A 21,244-nucleotide genomic window follows, 5' to 3' on the forward strand; every position below is an offset into this window, starting at 1 on the left:
TGGTATCTTGTGAACATGTTAACTTGGACATATAAAAAATACTTTGTTACAAAATATGGTATATTGGATTTAGTTTGGTTTTGTATATTACGGCACTTGTTTCTCAAGAATGTCAGAGATATTCATAAAATATATTTTGTATACCATTTAAGGAAATTTAGCATCGTTAACTTTTATCTTGTATTACTGTGTTTATATTTATATGGAAATGTTTATCTTCCTAAAGTTTGTTGTACTATTTGTCTTGACCTTTTACAACTTTTAATTGGTACTATAGCCATGATTGTTATTTTATGCATCTAAACACTATACACACCAACATATAGACATAACTTGTACTGAAATACTCCTCAGCTCAGAATGATTTTTTATTTATATTTATCCATTATACAGTGAATGCAGCGATACAAATGTGAGTGCTATGTTGCATATTGGACAGTTAAAACATGGTGAAATAGCCTTTTGTTTGTACTGTTCTGTTGTGATATACCCAAGGATTTTTTTAAATCCAGATTAATTCTTCTGTTCAAAAATTCAAATTGGATAGCCCTGCAAGATAAAATGAAATCTTACTAGCAGGAGCTCCTAGGTATCCATCATGGTAAATCAATAGAGACTCTTGGTTAGAATTTGTTCAGACTTGGGACATTACATTAAAAATTTGACCAAAATATAGGCAAGAATTGTCTGCCTTGGATTACTTTAGAAATCAGATGAAAGATATGCAAGCAAGACAAGCTTTAGAATGAAAACTACTTGCATTCAAAATGAAAACAATTTACGACAGTGTTTTATTAAAAAAGGCAAGGTGCTCTAAGACCTTGCATAAATTACATGTTACAGATATAGGCTGGTAATTTATTTGAAGCAGGTTTGTTGATAGGCAAATCTTTGTTACATAAACTGTTTGTCAACTAGGCATATTTAAACATCTTTCTCACTTTCAAACGAAGTGAAATAGCCTCAATAAATCCACATATATATTTCAGGCATTTTGCATCCACCCCAGTCCTTGTAAGGTTTCATTGTGGTTATAAAGAACAAGAAACAGCCATATATAAATTAACATTGAAAGTTAAAATTAAATATTTTGCATTGGTGAAGGGGTGTAGGAGGTGTAAGTGTTGGGTCTCATTGAGTGGGGTTTAAAAATATGCAGTTCTGATTTGCATACCTTGTAAATCTCACACACTGCATGATAAAATCCAAATGTAGGAACCTAATGCTTCCACATACTTAACTTACTGTGATGGTGCACCTATTTCTTGTCTCCCTTAACATCATATCTGTTTTTGGTTTATTTTTCCTCACTTAGCTGTCTTAATTTGACAAGTGGGAGCATATCAAATATTGAGATAATGATGTCTGGCCATAAAGGTATGCATGTCTTGTCTTATAGCACAAACTAGAAAATTGATTTATATTGTATACCTATTAGGAAGACCAGAAAATGGTGTTACACAAAAATCTACAATAGTAATTTTACATTGTAAAAGGGCCATGTCCTGTAAAATTAGGGTTAGGGTGCCACTGAATAGGGTCCTGGTATCATGCCAGGCCAAAATGGCATGTAGGAAATGTTACTTTTTTGGCTTATTGGCATATACATATTTCATTAATTACTCTCCATATGTGGTCCATCAATTTATACAGCTGTTATAAAGTTCCCAGCTATCTCGAATGCGGGAGGCCATGGGCTCGATCTCTGGCCGAGTCATACCAAAGACTTACAAAAATGGTACTAACAGTTGCCTCACTTGGCGCTCATCATTAAGAGGTTAGTGTTTGGACTGGTTGACCTGGTGTCAGGGTAATGTGACTGGGTGGGACATCATGCTACATGTCTGCGGCATGATGCCCTAGTGCTGTGCTAGACATCACTATAAACTGTCACACTGCAGACATTGTAGTGATATGACTAAAAAATTTTAAAGCTGTGTTAAAAATTCAAATCACACACACACATAAAGTTCCCAGCTTACATTCATGGAAGTATTACAGTGATTGTTTCTTGTGTATAACTTTCAGGAGAGGGCATGATGACCTCGGTGACCACTACCTAGACTGTGGCGATTTGAGTAATGCTTTAAAATGCTACTCGCGTGCTAGAGATTATTGCACCAGTCCAAAACATGTTGTAAACATGTGTTTGAATGTAATTAAGGTAGGTGGTATGCAGTGTTACCCCATTTCCTATATTTCTAACTTGACTCAAGGACCAGCAACATTAAAATGTTTCTGGTCTTCCATTAGATTTAGTGGTCCTCCAGACTTGCTTCCAATAAGCTTTCTATACATGGATAAGGTACATCCAATTTTTGTCCTGAAGCCAAATTTATATATTTAATTTAAAGATGATCTAGTTCATTTTGATTATTTGGTTTATTTCCAACATCATTTGACTAAGAAATGACCCCCATTTGACTTGCATTATGAATTTTTTCTGCAAAATAACTTTTGAAGAACTTGTGTTATGACTCTATGGTCTTAATGTAAGTAACAGAAAGAAGCAAAACTAAATGTTTAGTAAAATCAAGAAAATAAATTTATTTCTGTAAGTTACTAAGTGAAAATTTATGATGAACTTAGAGTATTTTAATTAAATCCCAGATAATCCTAAAAGTTGCATCATAAGTCCAAAAGTATTGAGTTTTCTGCATGAATTCCAATATTGAATGTGCTGATGTACCAATCATCTTGAATAGGTAGGTATATGTACAGTCTCAAGGTCACAATGATATAATCCAGAATATCTTTGAATGAATTCACAATAATCCCAAAATTGTGTTCTTGTCCAAAAAGTCACTGAGCACTTTGTAATTTCAATAAATAATTTAAATGATTCCTTTTAAATTATATCTGAACACAACAGTAAATGATTCCACAGACTTACCTTAAAACAAGAATGAATAATTTTGTTTACCACAACTTTATATAAAATCCTAGAACAATAAATCAACTAGGATGTGGCTTGCAAGTTTGCTTCGAGAACATTCAGAATTGGTGAAAAATGCTAGACCTTGAACTTAAATATCAGGAAACACCTTATTTGTAACTTATAAATGTAACAAAACTCAGGCACACACACACACACACACATGTACACAACTATATCCTCAAAATGGGACAAAGGTCAAGCACACAAAATAAATTAAATATACATAACACTTATGGTTTGAATCAAATTTTTATAAGGCTTTCAAACAAGGAGACCTCCATCAAGTTCCAGTTTTAACTTTTTTATGTGCCAAGATTTTGATTAATAGATCTTTACTCATGTGTATAAACAAAGATTCTTCAGTTGCACCACATCGATTGGGGCATACTGTCTTGCATGTACTCCTTTGTTGTATTCTAGACCATGTAACAGTGATTCTGCTTTCAGGTGAGTGTGTACTTGCAGAATTGGTCCCATGTACAAAGTTATGTGAATAAAGCTGAAGCGACACCTGAGTTGACTGAGGTAAGAATTGTTTTTACAAGTTAATGTGCACATCAGCTTTGAGCTTGTCAAATGACAGCATATGAAAATTATTTTCACCTGCAAAATCAATGTTTTGGGATATAAAATCTCATCATAAGTTTTGAGATGCATCAGAATGTTGGGAATGCAATAAAAAGAAGTCACTGTTCATATCGAAATGAGGGAAGCAGTAGAAAAGCTTTGTTATAAATGATCATGGCAAAACATATCTTGTGTGATGCCAAGGGCAATGTAGTCATCCATAAACTTTGCTCCTTTTCACAAGCATAGTAATACAGTTATTTAAAAAAATTAATTTTTAAAGTCATTTTTATTGTGCACTGTATGTTCTGGAACACATCAGGGCTGTTCCAGTAAAACATGTATCCCCCGGGGATGGCACTTCAAAAACACTTCTGTAGGAGGTTGTGTTTCGAACTATTTTGATTCTGACAGTGGAAGGTTGGTTAGGAAAATCACTTCTGTTGTGGGTTGTGCTAACAAAATCAGAAATCGCTGGTGGGGTTGTCAGAAAGAAGAAAAAAAACGAATATATATTTAAAATCGCATCTACCCCCCTCCTAGTGGTCTAACGTGAATAAAACATTGGGTCAGAAAATGATGCCAGTACACGCGAGTGCACGTATACGAATTCACATATTTTTAAAGCAGTGATACATGTTCGGCAAATTACGTCAATGCCACGGATATAAAGAAAATGTGCTTTGCGCAGTATGCAATTTTGATTAAACTTTTAACTTTAACTTTAAAAGTACATTTCACGATGTAATTCGCGCTGCCGCGGCTTTCTCACAGCGCTTGATGTGACATCCAGATATCTGGATACTTCGGTTCGACATGAATGGCTGTTAAACTAAATTTGATTTGTTTATTGGCCCAGGAACATGCATTTTATGGAGTTTTAGCCTTACTTTCATCGTGGAAGGTTTACAAATGCGTATTTCCAATAAGGGCCACACAGGAAACCAAAATGGTTGAATCACAACACGGTTTGTCTTCATACGTTTTCAATCGGCAAATACTGGCTGGTGATAGCTATGATGACAATGAATTTCATGTATATCGATCTGTTGGACATTGCAAAAATGTCACTGGAAATACCAGTGTGTGATTTTAAGCCCAAAATTGATGTTGATTGCGAGTCTGATGTATGTGTTGGATGGACAATATGTCGGTTATATTTATTAAATATACCCATGTCTAAACAAGCAGACTATGGGAATATTGGACTTAAAACCCTAATACAGCATTATGGAAGAGATAAATCTGGCATAAGAGGCAGCAAAACACTGATTCAAGGAAGTGAATCTTTGGCAGGGTTCATGTTAGTGAAAACTGACAGAGGTCTTGGAAACGCTTATAATCACGCGTATTTAGACGCCAATTTTGTTTTATTTAGGTGGGCGGTAAAATTCAAAGACTTGCCAGTCCTGCTTCAGTCACCTGCATAGTGGGAAAATGTGTTGATCAGTTAGCTGTGATGATATTTACAATGACAGAATTTAGTGGTTGAAAGCCCCCACCCCCCGTTGTCACCGTTATAAGAGTACATCAAAAGAACATGCTGCAGTAGCTAAGCGGCGAAATTAAAGGCTTTGACTGGCAGCTGGGTGGGAAAATCTACTGATATTTACAGTGCTTGAATTCAGAGGCAGAAATACCCAGAGATGTACATGTGGTCACTTATAACAGTACATCAAATAAACAACTTTAGCTTTCATTATTGTGTTCATTTCCGAGTGTAACTGAATAAGCAGTCGTGACCTTGGAATCATGACATGTTGAGACATAGACTTGAATAAGTATTTTGGCGTTCAACGGCAAACTGACGAAGATTGTGAGATTCAGGAGAGGGCTAAAGTTGCTAGAACTGATAGTTTGAAAGGGACATTAGCCAAGTGTAAGAAAGTGTGTGATGCCTAGCTTAGTGCTTTGAATAAGACCTTCTTTGGATCGAAAAAATTCAGACTCACTCTGATGAACAAGCAAGAGCTATGTCAGTGTTATAAAGAATGTAGAAATTAAACTCTGGCAACCAAAAGTTCTTATAACTGGCATAGTTTTCTGAGAGGGGACTGCAACTTTTCCTGATGGGACTCATATTTTTACCAAAATGGGAGCCATGGACTCTTAGTTTTAAAATCCTAACGAGATCTCTGGTTCAAAACTTTTCTTTTTGGGACAGAGTTATCCAAGAGAGAATACCCATGGGGCCATAAATGTGAGATGTTGAAAATTGCACAACCATAAAGAACAGTAACTTGTTCAAGCTAGTTATGCATATGCGTTTCAGACAGCAGGCAATGAAAGGAGTTCACAGCACAGAATAATATTCGTATACAGAGGAGGAGGATCATATTAAATTCAGATACAATTAGCAGATTAATGCTCTTAGGGAACATCAGAGAATCCCCATACAGCATAATTAAGTGTGTGTAGATCTCAAGTTGGCAGAACCACTGAGCAACAAAAGAATAAAAAGACAAACTTTTGTATCATGTAGATGTATGACCAAATGATGTACATAATCTCTATGTGCAAAAATTAAATGACATTAAACATAAGAGGCTGCCTGATCTGTGTAAACTCAAAGCAAGATGGATAAAATTTGTCCTGTTTGTGTTCGGTTCTTCCTATGTATATTTTGATCATGGAGGTATTTTCTGCAGACCTTTTGGCACTTAGTTCCAAGCCATCATTTGGTATTTGTATTGGAAAATGGATAACTAAAAAAGTCTATTATCTGGTACAATACATTTTTAAGCAGTATCATTAACTGATGATGAAATTGATGAAAAAATACTTGATGTCATTCTGATATATGGATTCTTTACTACACTACTAATCTGTTCATCCTGATTCTTTTTTTTTTTACCATCTCCTTTAGTCTTACTGGTATCAGTGCTTTTAATAAAATTGTCACTTCTATTTTCTTGCAATCTAAATATTTGTAATGATGTGTTATTGTCAAAAGGTAAAATGTGCTTAATGTTGTAAAATCTAAAACTATTAATTAGCAAGGGACTAAAGTAAACAGTGGACAGAAATTATTGCCATATTACAGTGCTGTTAGAAACAACAGAATAGTCGTACAAGATGTATTTTGCTCAAAGTTGTAGAACTAGTGCTCGTATTGTCACCATATATTCTACTTAATAATTATATCATTATTTCTGTATATTCCTATCAGTATTTTCCCAGTGGTAGTAATTTTCTGATCTGATGTTGTTCATTTCTTGCGCAGTTTTTACACATCAAGAATTCTCACCGTATCATTAAAAAACAATGTAATCTGCACCAAGTTGAGTTGTTTGAGAAGAAATTAATTTTTTTAACCCCAAAATCACTGAAGCTGCGAGTTCTTGCATTAAAGTCTCACACTAAATAACATTTGAAGTAGCCACGATAGTAGTGTAGGATGCAACTGTACCAATTTCACCTTTGGTATATCCAAATCTTGAATGTGATGGAGGAACATAGCTCCAAAATAAACACATCAATTTTAGAACCTGTTGATTGACTATGAATCAAGTATCCGAGACCAACTGAATTGCTAGAAATTTTTGAATTCTTTTGACATCATAATTAGCTGTCAAATATGGAGTAAGCCTATAGTCTTTATGCCATCCCTACCAAGACCCCACCACAACCATGTGACCATGCCCAAAGACATCACAGTAATAATCGCTATACAACTAGAGATGACATCTCTTCGAGAATTTTGATTTCAGTAGAGCTGTAACAGAGTGGAACAGTAAGAAAGTGACAGATATTTAAGTGTTAGGGAGATATTTAACAATGGCTATTCCCACCACCACCACTTCCTCATTGGAGATCACACACACACAAAATTTAGAGTACATCCTGAAATCCTGGCAGCATCCCAGCAGAGGAGATAATTTGACTATTCAGTTTTATTGGTCCCTGGTTATCCCATGGTATTTCTGTTACTTGAACATTATCTTACAGTGTGTCCATTCAGCATGGTCGAAAAAGGCTTACAACCATTGAGAGTTGTTCAAGGACTCCCATTACTACAGATGTGAAAGAACGAGAACCATACTATAAATCAGTGAAGATAGAGTATATGTGTTTGACTGTCCCTGATTGGTTGATAATGAAAGTAAGATTTTAGTAAAAAAAACTCTTTTGAGAGCTTGTCCTACTTGTAACTGAAAAAAGTGAGGGACATTGTTTTATTAACATAATTTCCATCCCTTTACAGACCAGAGTTTGGATGACTCATTACTGAAATCAGCAGCTGACTCTTTGGTGCAGGATTGAAAGTACACATTTCAAATTTGTATAGATCCAGAAAATGGTGTGGCTGTTATGTTTTTTTTTCTTCACAAAAGCTGTCATCATATATGTGTCTATACTGATATAAATTTGATCATGAGCACTCAAAATTTTAAATTATTGAATTTTAATATCATGGTGTTTGTACAAATTTACAGTGGGAACTAAATTAGTGCAGAGTCATGAACTCTTAGGTTTTGTGCAGAAATATGGAATCCAAGCAGAATACATCCAGAAATGTAGAGGTTTTCAATCTTGGATTTAGTCTCCCCACTGTGTTTCACACTGATATGCATATTCACAGAACATTTGTATAGTAGTAGGAAAAGTGAGAAATTTAGATACATATCATAAACAAGACAAACAGTATGAGGGGGGAGAAGATCATAAGAACAGGCTGGAATGGAGAATTATAATCAAAACAATAATGAGTAGAAGCGTGCCTCTTTCTTTATGTGTGCAACATTATTTTCTTAGCTTCAGTAAGAAATTTCATCAAAAGGAAGACAATAAAGTGTGTACAGTTAACTAAACCAATATGAATTTAGCTACTTAAAAGATGTATCAAATTGATTTTAACCTTCTGGTCTGTTTCTGTCCATTCTGGTGATATGTCCACTGAATCAGTATGGTTGGAAAAAATATTTGGCAAATTTAAAAAATTTAAAATCTTTTGGCAGATTATGATTATACCCTACTTCTGCCTGAGAGATGTGAATAATTTTATTTCTTGGTTTGTTGATTGTGGTTGCTCAATTCAAATGCATCATTGATAAACATTGATGCGTTCTCATACTTTGTTAAAAATATTTATTACAGATGCATATCATCAGATATTGGTGAATATAGCTTGAATAAGTTATAACAGTTCTAGTGAGCTAAAATGTAAACTTTTTGGCAGTGTGGGATGCAGGATTGCTCAAAACTTTTCCATCTCATATGCTCACCACGAAAATTCCATTTGCACCAACTGATGATGACTTTTAGGTAACTGTCAGAAAGGCATAATTTACGATATTCTAAGGTTTACAAAAATTACTAGAGTCAAAAGTTATAAACTCGTACAGCTGTGGCAAAAATGATTAACTAGTACCTTTGCTGCTGTTGCCACAGTTGATTAGTTGGTTGATTCAGTGTGGTTTGATTTGGGGTTTTTTGGTGATTTTTTTACAATATATTAGGTGGAGGAAGAACCCCGAAAGACTATATATGGCAGCCAGTTTTACTGCTGAAGAAAATCCAAGTCCTTTTGAGACACCAAACAGCACTTATGTAGAACCACTGACCTTCCACAAGTAACTGGCAACATTCTCATTAGCACATTGGAGGCAGGTAATCACATGACAAGCATCTTGTACCACTGCCATGGAAGCCCCTCAGTTCTGTATCACAAGACAAGCATCTTAAACCACTCTGCCATGAAAGCCCCTCAGGTCATAGGTATAAGTCTCATATGAAAGACTAGAAGTAGGAGATAGAACCTGTGACAACTGGATTGAAAGTGCAGAATATTACTCCTAGGCCATCAGTGATGATTATGATGCTGTGCTGTTGACAATACAGTTAACTGCAATGACATTGATTTTATGAGTGCTCTGGGAAAAATGATTCCTTGACTTTCATCCATTTTTTAAAATCTATGATATAAAAATGTTTGACTTTATATTTTTTTTATAACTTTATATTAGTCTTGCAACAAGGCATAAAAATAAGACATCGGTAACTGAAAAAGATGTTCTTACAAGAAATGATATAGTGTAAAAGTAGACAAATGATGCAACATGACTTCCACAGGCATCATTGGTTTTTTTTTTTTGTGACAAATCATATAAGTTTACCAAAACATTTATTGGAAAAAAATAATAACAATGAATCATAGAATCTGACCACACATTTAAAGCAATACAAGATTTAACTATTATTCTAATCAAAAGCAGCATGCCTGAGAACAAAGAAAAATAGCAAGACATGTTGATCACTTTAGGAAACACAGAGTTTAGTAAGGATACAAATTCATGATTTCTATATTAGAATAGAAATAGCTATTATAAAATCTGTATTCATGGATGTTAAATTGGTAGGTATTAAGGGACTGATCAATGACATCTACAAATAATGAGCCACCATGAAAATCTGTGATTTCACAGTATCAGAGACATACTTGGCTGACAGACAAACAAACAAAAGGACAAAAGACTGATTATAATGGATGAATACAAATAAAAATATGCAGTAGATTATATGATGTATATGAATTCAGTAGATTACTTCCAGCCAGCTGTCATTTAAATTGCTTCTGTCCCCAACCCAATATTAAAATCACTTCTACTGCCCACTAACCCATAGCCAGAAATTATGTTTAAAAAATATACTCCTGTGGGGTGCAGTGTTTCTCAATTAAAACACATCTGACGGTGGATCATAATTTTTTTAAATTGCTTCTGTTGTGGATTGTTTGAATTTGAAAGTGCCTTTTCCCTAACAAGCACCTGGCTTGGACAAGCTATCCATGGTTACACATTGTATTGTTGTTGGAATAAGGAATAATGTTACAATTTCATCTCATTAAATATAAACTAACAGCAAGAAATTTTGTTGATGACAGCAGACAAATATAATGTAATCATTATTAGCACCCATCATTCAAGTTGCTTAAAACTTGGTCACTTGGTACTGTTTTTATATCTTATGTAGGTTGAGAAGCGAGTTTTCTTCCCTCCTTTCTTGAGGAAGATTGTTGAAAATTGTATCAAGTTGATGACATTTTGTTCTTATTTGCTACTAAATATATGTATATGGTCAGATTCATTTTTTAAGAAAAAATAATCCTAACTGTGAATAGCATAAGAAAGAATATATATTTGCAATTTGTATCATTTTCTGTGAAATATAATTGATAGCTCTCTCGAACATATTTCGAAGAGATATAACACTTTTTTTTAAAGCTGTGTAAATGTGTGAATACTTTTCTTATTTTTCAACTGTGTTTTAATTAACATGCGTTTGATAAAATGAAGCTGTATTTCTTTTTTTCCTGTGGAAAAATGTGTATACAAATTTTTTTTTAAGCCACCATATGGTGTTCTATAATAGTGTGTTCATTTTTTTTCTGTTAAATTTACATTGTCAGAATCGTGCAATATTTTACGATATTGATTTGTCACATTCTGTGTTAACTTTCTTGATGCAATGTTTTGGACATAGGCTAGTGATAGTCACCAAACTGGTCATAAAATTGCTGAGTCTCTACAAATAACATGCAAGTGACAAGGCATAAATTGTCTTCTATAGCTGGTAATAAGAATGCCAAAAGATATGCTTACAGTTTTACATCCTGAATTTCCTCAAAATGGATTTTCTTAGTTTTGTAAGACCGAATTACATAAGCCATGTCATGGGTTCTAAAGCTTGATTACACATTTCGAAATTGTACTGTAATTTCGACTCTATTCCAAGTGAAAATATATCCTCCTTACTGAACTTAAAATGAAATAAACATTATATTTTGTATCGTCTTTTTGAGAATTACAAATGAAAGACTTCATATTTTTCCCATGTTATAATTCCAAACATTCAATGACTGAACAGAAACACACTTGCAGATGTCAACACGCTTCTCACTTGCTGCTGAAATCAGATATACTTCATGTAGAATTGACACAGATAAATACAGTTATTATCACGAAATTTAGCAGAATCTACAAAAATACCAAAATCTATTCATTCCAGATGAAATGGAAAAGTTGTTGCAATGCACATTCATGCACAGTATGAATCTTAATTTCAATTTTAAGCAGACCAAAATGCTATTTTCTTTGAAAGTGATGTCTAGTGCACGACCAAGTTCAAATTTATCTAGGCGGAGTTATGTGCCCTTTCATAATGTTGTTATGTGTCATTAATAATGTTGTTGTTGTGTACTGATGAAGCTGCGCTTGTGTATTTACTTTGGAATACATCATAAATTCAGTCGCTTTGTATCTTGAAGTGTATTTTTTTATATATAATTAAGTCTTCGGTAGAATAAGAAAATGAGCATATAATGCATATAATAAAAAGGTTACTGCATTTATATGGGAAATTATGAACTCGTTTTGTCGAATGGATATACTGCACTCCCAAGGTCATGCAGTATATCCATTTGAAAAAAACTCATTCATATTTTCCCATACAAATGCAGTAACCTATTGGTCTGTCTATCTGTAATAAGTATGCACAATAACTCGAGTTGTCCACCATCTGCAGTTACCAAACGTTTTGGATGGCCTTCACTTGGCGTAAGGAAGAACCCCATTGATTTATGTGTCAAAAGATCAAAAACTTTAAACATAGCAGTTGAGAATGACTTTCCATTTCGATTCGCATGTGCACTGAGTCTCTTTCCCTGTCTTTACATAGGTTAATTTTACATTTTTCATGATGTGCATTGCAAGTCAACATAAAACCAACATTTATACTGTCTGCCTGGGTTTGAGTCTAATGCCCAGCCAATGTGGGCATGTGAGAAAGCTTCTAATGGATTGGTGGTTTTTCCCATGGTTTTCCAGTTTTCCTTTGGTTTTCCAGTGAGTTGCATGAGGGAGGAGCAGAACCCTCAGAACTCACTAACTGTTCAATGTGGGCTGAAAGTGATTCATGCCTCTCTGAAAAGTCTTGTTGTCGCTACTCTCCCTGAATGAAAAATCATTATGACATTGAGTTTTTACCAAACACTTTTAATGTTGTCTACTTTGTCCTGAATGAAAATGGTGCCAAGTTGACATTCAGTATGTGCTCTACAGAAACTAATTTTAAAACCTTGTTATCATTGAAAGATATCAGAAATTGCTTCAGCACTCAACATTTAAAACAAAGATATGGTCTTATCTTGAATTCCAGGAAATTATTTTCACTCATTAGAGTGTGTCAATCCATCAAGGGACTCTTGTTTCAATTCTGAGACAACACCTAGATAAGGTGACCTCATGCTGTTATATAAAAGTAGACAGCCACACCTCTCTCCCTCTTTCTCTCTCTCTCTCTCTCTCCCCCCCCCCAAGTACCCTTTCATTCCTCATGGATTAGGAATCATTGTACAGCTGCAGGACTAGAAAAGTGGTTCATATGGCCCCCCTCACTTTTCCTATAATCCCTCAGAATTCATATGGAATGGGATGCCTTCCACTTAAAGAAAATGATTGGCCCTTTCCCTGCATACAGCCTTGATGGCCTTTGAAAAATGTAAAGAGGTTGATGCTGTGAGCTATTGTCCTTCTAAGAGTGCAGTGGTAAATTTTCTTCTCTTCCCTTTTGGATAGAAACAATGCTCAATTTCTGCTATCAAGGTCTATGGTGAAGCCCTATCCATCACACACAAACTTTCTATGGGAATGGACTTTCACTTAACAAACCTGTTCAGTTATTTTAATCTGCCAAGACCATTGTCTTGCTAGCTAGTATCTAGATGAAATCTTTCTCATATCTTGTTTGAAGGCCTGTTAATTCAAGGCAGGGGATGCTGATCAGCCTTTATATGTGCCTGAAGAAACTGAAATAGGGAAACTTTAATTTTTTTCATTATCAGTCGATAGGATTTAAAGAAATGTTGATGCATCCTATTAGCCCAGATTTCTAGACTAACTATTTCCATCTGACTACTAGATACATGTCAACCAGGTGAGTAATCTTTGTGCTTGAGCTATACCCAACTGAAGACTGTTATTATTGTTACTTTTAGTCAATCTGTTGTTTTTCAGCATGGAAAAGATGGTGGCCAGTTAGTATTAACCAAACTAAAGTGTGCAGCAGGATTGGCAGACCTTGCCACAAAGAAGTACAAGTCTGCAGCCAAATATTTCCTTCAAGCAAGCTTTGATCATTGTGATTTCCCAGAGGTGAGAATAAAATTTGTAGGAGATTTAACATTATATTTGTTAGTACATTTGTACATTCAGATGTTATTTTCTTTTAAGTTCATTTACAGATAGGCTTTTTATCTTTCTTACTGCCACTGAATGCATGGATACTGTATATAAGTAGACATTTTTTTTATAATGAACTGAAATCAGGATATTGTGACACACTTTGACTGGCTTGGGGAAGAAAAAAAACTTTTTGTAGGATATTTTAGTTAATTAATGCATAGCTAACCAGGCCTGTGGAAACCCATACATACAGTCTACATATCCCTTGTATATGGTCTACATATCTAATGCTAACAATATTTTTTATCATTTGCTCCTGTTGGACATTCATAATTCTTGAATGCAAATCTTATTATTTTTCTAAAATTAACTTCACCATTGTATTAAAAAATTTCAAACTCCTTATCTAACCAAAATAGCTCTGATGGCAAACCTCCACATGAAATGTCTTAGACTGCCATGTACATCAGTTATAAATGGTCTTTAATTCTAATTAACTTCCATCAACAAATCAGTAAAAAGCAATCTTCAAGTTTTGTTAATTGTTTGTTGAGTAGTAAATACAACCAGTCAGATCAATTTGATAGCATAAATCTCTACTGATTAAGTATTTAGCAAATAGCTAAACATAGCACTCTTTTGTTCCCCAGAGTTAACATAGACCTTGAATTTACACAAGAAATAACCATCATGGATAAGAAAGAAAAATTGATTGAGATGAAAATTTTAATCTAAAGTCCTGAAGTTCAGCAGCAAATGGTGAAACTAGTTCTTTTAGTGGAGATGCAATAAAACCCATTGAATGCAGAATATATGACTTAAATATTTAAGGCTTTATTTTTATAATTTTTGGTTTTAGTATGACTGAACAGGTGCAGGAAACATAGCTCCAACAACATCAAAAGTCAAATTTCTGACAGCATATAAAATATTTTCCAGGCCTCTAATTTAAACATATATTCAGCCTCCATTAGTCTTCTCACATTAGTACATACATGACAACCATTATGCTTTTGGCATAATCAGTATACTTTTTCCCATCTAATTATGTCTTACACTCACCTGTGTATGGATTACACCTTTTTGATACATTAAAAAAACAGAGCAATAAAAAGTTGTGCTTGTCATTTTTAATATCATCCCATTAATCTCACACATCATATAAATTTGAGAATATTCTATAAAAATGAAAAGACTGCTGCATAAGAATTTTATAAGTATGTTTGTCTGTAGACACTTTCATGTTCTTTCTTTACTTTCTGTTTATTGCAGTGTATATGACTAATTTTCATGAAAACAGACAGGTTCATCATAATAAAAACTCGACTCACAAATTCATTATATTTTGATAATATATCTAGTTAGCAGACCAAACTTTTAAAAAATAGTGCCAGATGTTAAACTAAACAGGCTTTATTGATGTGACTAATTGATGTTATATGACTGAAAAATGTTAGAGAAGAGGGATCTTTTAAAACTTCCAATTGTGTCAGATCAGGAAAAGGACAAATCAGTAGCACTTTACAAATTTAACAAGAAAAATATAAATGTGATATAATTCATTGCTTAGATTGAGGATGATGCAGATTGAGTGTCATTTATTTAAAAAAATATTGTCAGTAAATTTTGTGTCTGTATTCTGGTACTAATCCACATGGATTTTGGCCATGTGTGACAAGTTTGAAAAGCTGCAGATCCAGTACTGTAATTATGACATATAACATAGTTTGAGCTTTTTATGCTCAGATTACACTTGTTTTGCAACTAGTTTAAGTCATAATTATGATTTTACCTCTCTAGGGTTTGGCATGTATGTTAGCTTATGATCTCCTGATGTACTAAAATCAGGTGACAATTTTACACACTTCTGTGAGGGAACATTGATCTTATAGTGTTTTTTAAATTTTTCAATCATGCCTTTAAATATACATAGAAGATATCTTAGTTCTTTTTAGTGGATATACAGACCGCTCTGGTGGCCTAAGTGGTTAGAGCATCCACGTTGGATGCGGAATGTTGTTGGTTTGAACCCTGACTGAGTCATACCAAAAAATGATACTAATAGCTGCCTCACTAGGCACTCAGCATTAAGAGGTTAGTGTTAGGACTGTTCTGCCTTGGTGGGACATGATGCCCCAGTGTTAGATCTCACTATAAACTGCCACACTGCAGACATAGTAGCAGTATGATTGAAAACTTGTTATAGCTAAGTTAAAAATCCAAATCACACACTCACACACACACACCTTCTAGCTGTCCCTGCACTAACTAGCAAACTTGTCTTGCTGTGTTGTTAAACACCAAAACAAATACTCCCTTGTCACAAAAGGAGGCAACTGTGAAACGTGTTTCATGCTTCACTAACTTTGGTTTAATATTGTGTTTTAAGTTAATGCTGAAATCACCAAACTAGATGATTGCGTGCATCTCTATTAGTACATCACAATTACAGCAACAAAGGTCATGGTGAACTATATATAACATTTTACTTGCTTAGGTTCAGTTTTGAATTTAGGTTATAACCAGTTAAGTTTTTTAGCACCCTGTATACATACTGTTATACCAAGATTCATGAAACCTGGTAAATGGATGTATACATATGAATATTACATTCTCGTCACAGAAATCAGTTACTGTGATCTATATTTCATTCTTTGCTCACTTTGACTGAAAATTTTTTCTCAAGTTTATTTTTCAAGCTCTGTTTGAATCCTCAAACTAGATGATTGTATAAATCTGTTATTACCACATCATTACAACAAATTTTAAAGAAGACCATGGGAACCTACATTTTACATTTAATTTACACATTTACTTAGCAAAGGAAGTTGCTAATGGTCATCATTCATGATTAAAAGAGAGATTGTAGTATGTAACCATTAAGCAATCAATTCCCATTACTTAAACATGGTCAATTATCATATTTTTGTTGAACATTTATTCATGGCAATAAAATATTGAGAGCCATTTCCAATTTGCTGACTAAAAAGCACGTATACGCTCTTTTTTCCTCCACAGAACTTGCTTCAGTTTGTCTTGATGGTATACATATATATATATACCAAGGCTGTCACTATACTAATTGATGTAATTTTTAAAAAATCATTTCAGCTCCTGTCACCTAACAGTGTTGCAACTTATGGTGCCCTCTGTGCTTTAGCATCTTTTGACAGACAGGAGTTACAGAAAAATGTAATATCAAGCAGGTATTTAGTCCAGTCTGTCTTTGTGTAATATGTACATTTACACCTGTGTCTGATAGGCAGGTTGGAATATATTCAGCTTGGATGCATGTGTGTTGATAACACCATTCTTTCAATAATTCATGCCCAGATAACTTGTGAATCTGCTTTTAACATGGTGGTCAGGTGTGGATTTCATTATTTTTAACTAGAAAGTACTAAATAGAAACCATAATTAAAATTGATAAATGAAGATTTCAGATTTTGCTAGCTTTTTTCATCACAAACAATGGTTGGTAGATTTGAATCAATATCATGAAATTCTAAAATTTGTAATAAGTTGTATGTTTTATTAAATTTGTCTCCAAACAACCTTCTCAGTAAACTGTAAAAAAAAAACAACAATATTTGATGAGATTTTGATCAGTGAAAATGTTACTAATACTTACTGGTGTCAGCACTTTAATAAATAAATCAATAAATACCAATTAAACAAGTTTTTCAAGTAAAATTCATCTTTTAGTTTATCTTCTAATTTGGTCTCAGTGTGAAGATGATAAATACAATATGCTCTGCTGTATTAACACATGTAAATGTCAATCTACCATCACAGCTATATCTGCAAGCAATTCTGTGAGGTCATAATTAAGTGCCAGCTGTATTTTTGACTTATGAAACTATTTGTTGTATTGTTACACTCAGTGAAAAATACAATTAAAAAATGCTTTGTATTATCACATTAATTGTATCTTTTGTATCATATCAAATAATGGTTGTGGAATACATTACAATTTTAAGGACATGCAAATCCTACCTGCATAAGAATTAGCGGTAATAGCCCTGTGTCAGTTCAGCTCATTTCAATTAATTAATTGAACACTGTTATAAATAATGTCATCTAAGTAATATAATTAAACTTGAGTAAATTAGCCTACTCAATTACATATGTGACCAAAGATAGCAAAGCAATCAATTTAAATGAGTACTTGGTGAATTATATGCTTTGTTTCACAGATATGGTTTTATGGAGAAAGTGAGTTCCAAAGTTTGTGGTGAACTTAAAATTGAAGAATTGGCACTGAGAGATTTCCTCAAGGATGAGAAGTTGTACTTTTACTTTGCAATGATATATTTTTAGCTTATCAGGTTGTAAGTTGATATGAGCTTATGCTATGGCCCAGCATCGGTTGTGTATAAATGAATAATGCATTGTTGCATATGTCATTAATTGTGTATAATGCATAGTGAATATGTCAATAGTTGAATATAATGCATGGTGCATTGTGCACATGTCAATAGTTGCGTATAATGCATGGTGCATTGTGCACATTCAATAGTTGCAATTTTAAACTTCTCAGAAACCACTGGACCAATTTAGAACAAATCTGGCTGGCAAAGAGCAGCCTGACAAAGAGGTTTCAAATTTGTACATATGATGCCAGATCCACATCAAGTGAGCCAACAATTACAGAAATAGAAGAAAAAAAATTCAAGCGATTTTTTTCTCATTAGACACTTAATCAAATTTGGTCAAATTTGACATCAAGCATTTTGTCAGAAAAACTTCTTATTTATACAGATGATGCCAGCTGTTACCATTAATAGAAGAAAAAAACCCAACTCATCAGTCAACAATTGCTATTTTCATCTTTCTCCAAATGCCCAGTAAACCAGATTTCAACCAAACTATGTTCCTGGAATTCTAGCATAAATGCCTTTATAATTTATATTAACTTGGCCAATCAACAATTAGACATGGTTGAAAGTATTAAAAATAAAGAAAAAGTTTATAACAACTTATTCTCAAAAGCAGCTCAACAGAATATAACCAAATTTGACAGAAATCATCCTGGAATAGGGGAGTTTTACATTTATTCAGCTTATACTGATCTGCCATTCAGAATATGGCCACCATTACTAAATTGAAAACCTTTAAAAGACTTTCCAAACCAAAACTGTCAAACAGAATTTAGCAAAACTTGGAAGAAAGCATTCTGACTTAACTTAGTTCCCAATTTATACAAATGATGGTCGTCTTCCTTAAAAAAAAAATGTTGCCATCACTACTAAAAACAGATTAACCTATAAATAACTTGTCCAAAACTGTTGAATATAATTTGACCAAACTTGAAGCATCCAAGCTTAAAAAAGACCATTTTAATTTCTACAAATGATGCTAATCCACAGTCTAATATGGTTGCTATTTGTAAGTTTTGAAAAGTCTTTAAACAAAATCCTTTTCTACAAACTGCTAAATAGAAATTAACCAAATTTGATAGAAAGCATTCAGGCATGATGAGTATTCAAATTTGTGCAAATTATGCCAGTCCAGTGTGGAATATCGCCACCCTTCCTATCACTTCTCAAAAACTGCTGAACAGAATTTGACCAGATTTAACAGAAAACATCCTGGCATTGAAGCTTTTCAGATTTTGCAAGTGACATAATTCACCATTAGATATGGCCTCTGTTACTAAAAGTAGTACAACCTTTAAATGACTTAGCAAAAAGTGCTTTTGAGAATTTGATCAAATTTGTGAGAAAGCATCCTGACATAGAGGACATTAAAGTTTATGCAAATGAAGATGATCCACCTTTAAATATGGTCACTTGTTCTAAAAATAGAAAAACATGATAATGAAAAATTGATCAAGACATTGGCCATGTTTGATAGAACTATGAGTGAAAAATGGAAAATTCTTTAAAAATTTTTTAAACATTTTGGCATGAAAGTTTATAACAATGATGACAGTCTGCCATCTAATAAGCTAATAAGCTTGTTGTTACTCAAAACAAAAAGACTCTGATTTCTTCTCCTCCCATGCTTAACAGAATTGGATTAGATTAGACGGAAGATGTTCCCAGCTTGAATGCCTTTGTGATTGGTACAAATGAGGTGTTTTTGCCTTCAGATATTGCTGCCATAACAAATAAAGATAATACTCATTTTCTTTAAATGAATCAACAAATAAATAATAGATCCAACAACAACCACCTGTGTCCTACATTATTTTTACCTGTTCGTAGTTTTATCAGTGGTGTCTTTCTTCACAAAAATTGACATTAACTTTTATCTGCATCATTCCTTGCAACGGCAGGTGGGGGACATTAGTTCCTGGAATTAGCTTGTCTCGTTAAAGTTTTACTTTTATGTTGCAACAATAACATTAAAAACTTGAGAAGAATTATTTGAGGAAGTTGATTTGATTGAGTGACACACGTTTCTCTTATTGTGTCAGATTTTGATGGTACTCCTCTATGACATCTTATGCAGACATTGAGAAAAATACAGTGATCCCTGATTATACAGCCCCTTGAGAATAATACAGTGATCCCTAACTATGCAGCCCCATGAGAATAATACAGTGATCCCTAACTACACGGCCCCATGAGAATAATACATTGGTTCCGGACTATACAGACCCATGAGAACAATAGTGATCCCTAACTATGCAACCTCATGAGAATAATACAGTGGTCCCTAACTGTGCAACCTGATGAGAATAATAGTGATCCCTAACTATGCAGCCACATGAGAATATTAAAGTGAGAAAAACACTGTTCCCTAACCGTATACTGCCTTGAGAATAATAGATGGTACACAGTCCCTAATGTGGGTATGCTCATGGATCCAGTGGTTTTAATTTTTTTCTTTGCTACTTCATCTTCTTGAGTTTAGTTGTTAACTACTGGGAATAAATTATGTGGTGATTTCAAATAATTAAATGATATTTTTGTATTTTATGCACCATAAAGACACATTCTTTAGGGAACATCCCTCATTATAGGGTCCTTCACTTGTAATGCAGGGAACTTTGATGGCTCCAGTGAACAGTGTTATAATGAGGGAGTACTCTGCTGGAAGTGTAGTTCTGAAACATGTTATTCTGTCATACCATATGCCATGCATTATGCTTAAAGGTGCAGTATTACCAGGTCTTACTGTAGATGAATATGTGTGTATTTTCCTACATTTTAAGTTGGCCTAATGAAAAATGAAGAGAATCTTGAAATGCAACTGTTGTGATGCTATTACAATGTTTCTTTCTTATTTACAGTGGTTTTAAGTTATTCCTGGAGCTGGAGCCTCAGCTAAGAGACATTATCCATAAATTTTATGAATCCAAGTATGCTTCCTGTTTATCACTTTTAGAGGAAATAAAGGTGGGTATTATAATACAGAGAAAAAATGCATGCAAAGTTCATGAAGTTCCTAGTAGATTTCACTTAAGTATTTTATGAATGATGTACTGCTGGATGTCAGTGTTTAATTCATAAGGAAAAGTTCATTAAGTTCCTGATGCATGTGATTCAGTGTTCAAGTCTTGCTTGACAGATGGACTACTGGACATAAATGTTTTTTTCCAGTATGGCAT

General features: G+C 33.9%; 1 protein-coding gene across 1 annotated transcript in view; it reads left to right on the forward strand.

Moving 5' to 3' along the window:
- The window catches only part of LOC149803564 (COP9 signalosome complex subunit 1-like), a 76,960-nt gene that overhangs the window by 24,928 nt on the left and 30,788 nt on the right, over nucleotides 1-21,244 (forward strand). The window contains exons 5-9 of the mRNA XM_089953297.1: nucleotides 2,029-2,164; nucleotides 3,386-3,463; nucleotides 13,519-13,656; nucleotides 16,798-16,892; nucleotides 20,927-21,032. Of these exons, the coding sequence (XP_089809423.1) occupies nucleotides 2,029-2,164; nucleotides 3,386-3,463; nucleotides 13,519-13,656; nucleotides 16,798-16,892; nucleotides 20,927-21,032 (553 nt within the window). The remainder of the gene's footprint in view (nucleotides 1-2,028; nucleotides 2,165-3,385; nucleotides 3,464-13,518; nucleotides 13,657-16,797; nucleotides 16,893-20,926; nucleotides 21,033-21,244) is intronic.

This window comes from Sinohyriopsis cumingii, chromosome 3, assembly GCF_028554795.1.
Source record: "Sinohyriopsis cumingii isolate HCF-2022 chromosome 3, ASM2855479v2, whole genome shotgun sequence".
Lineage (NCBI taxonomy): Eukaryota > Metazoa > Mollusca > Bivalvia > Unionida > Unionidae > Sinohyriopsis > Sinohyriopsis cumingii.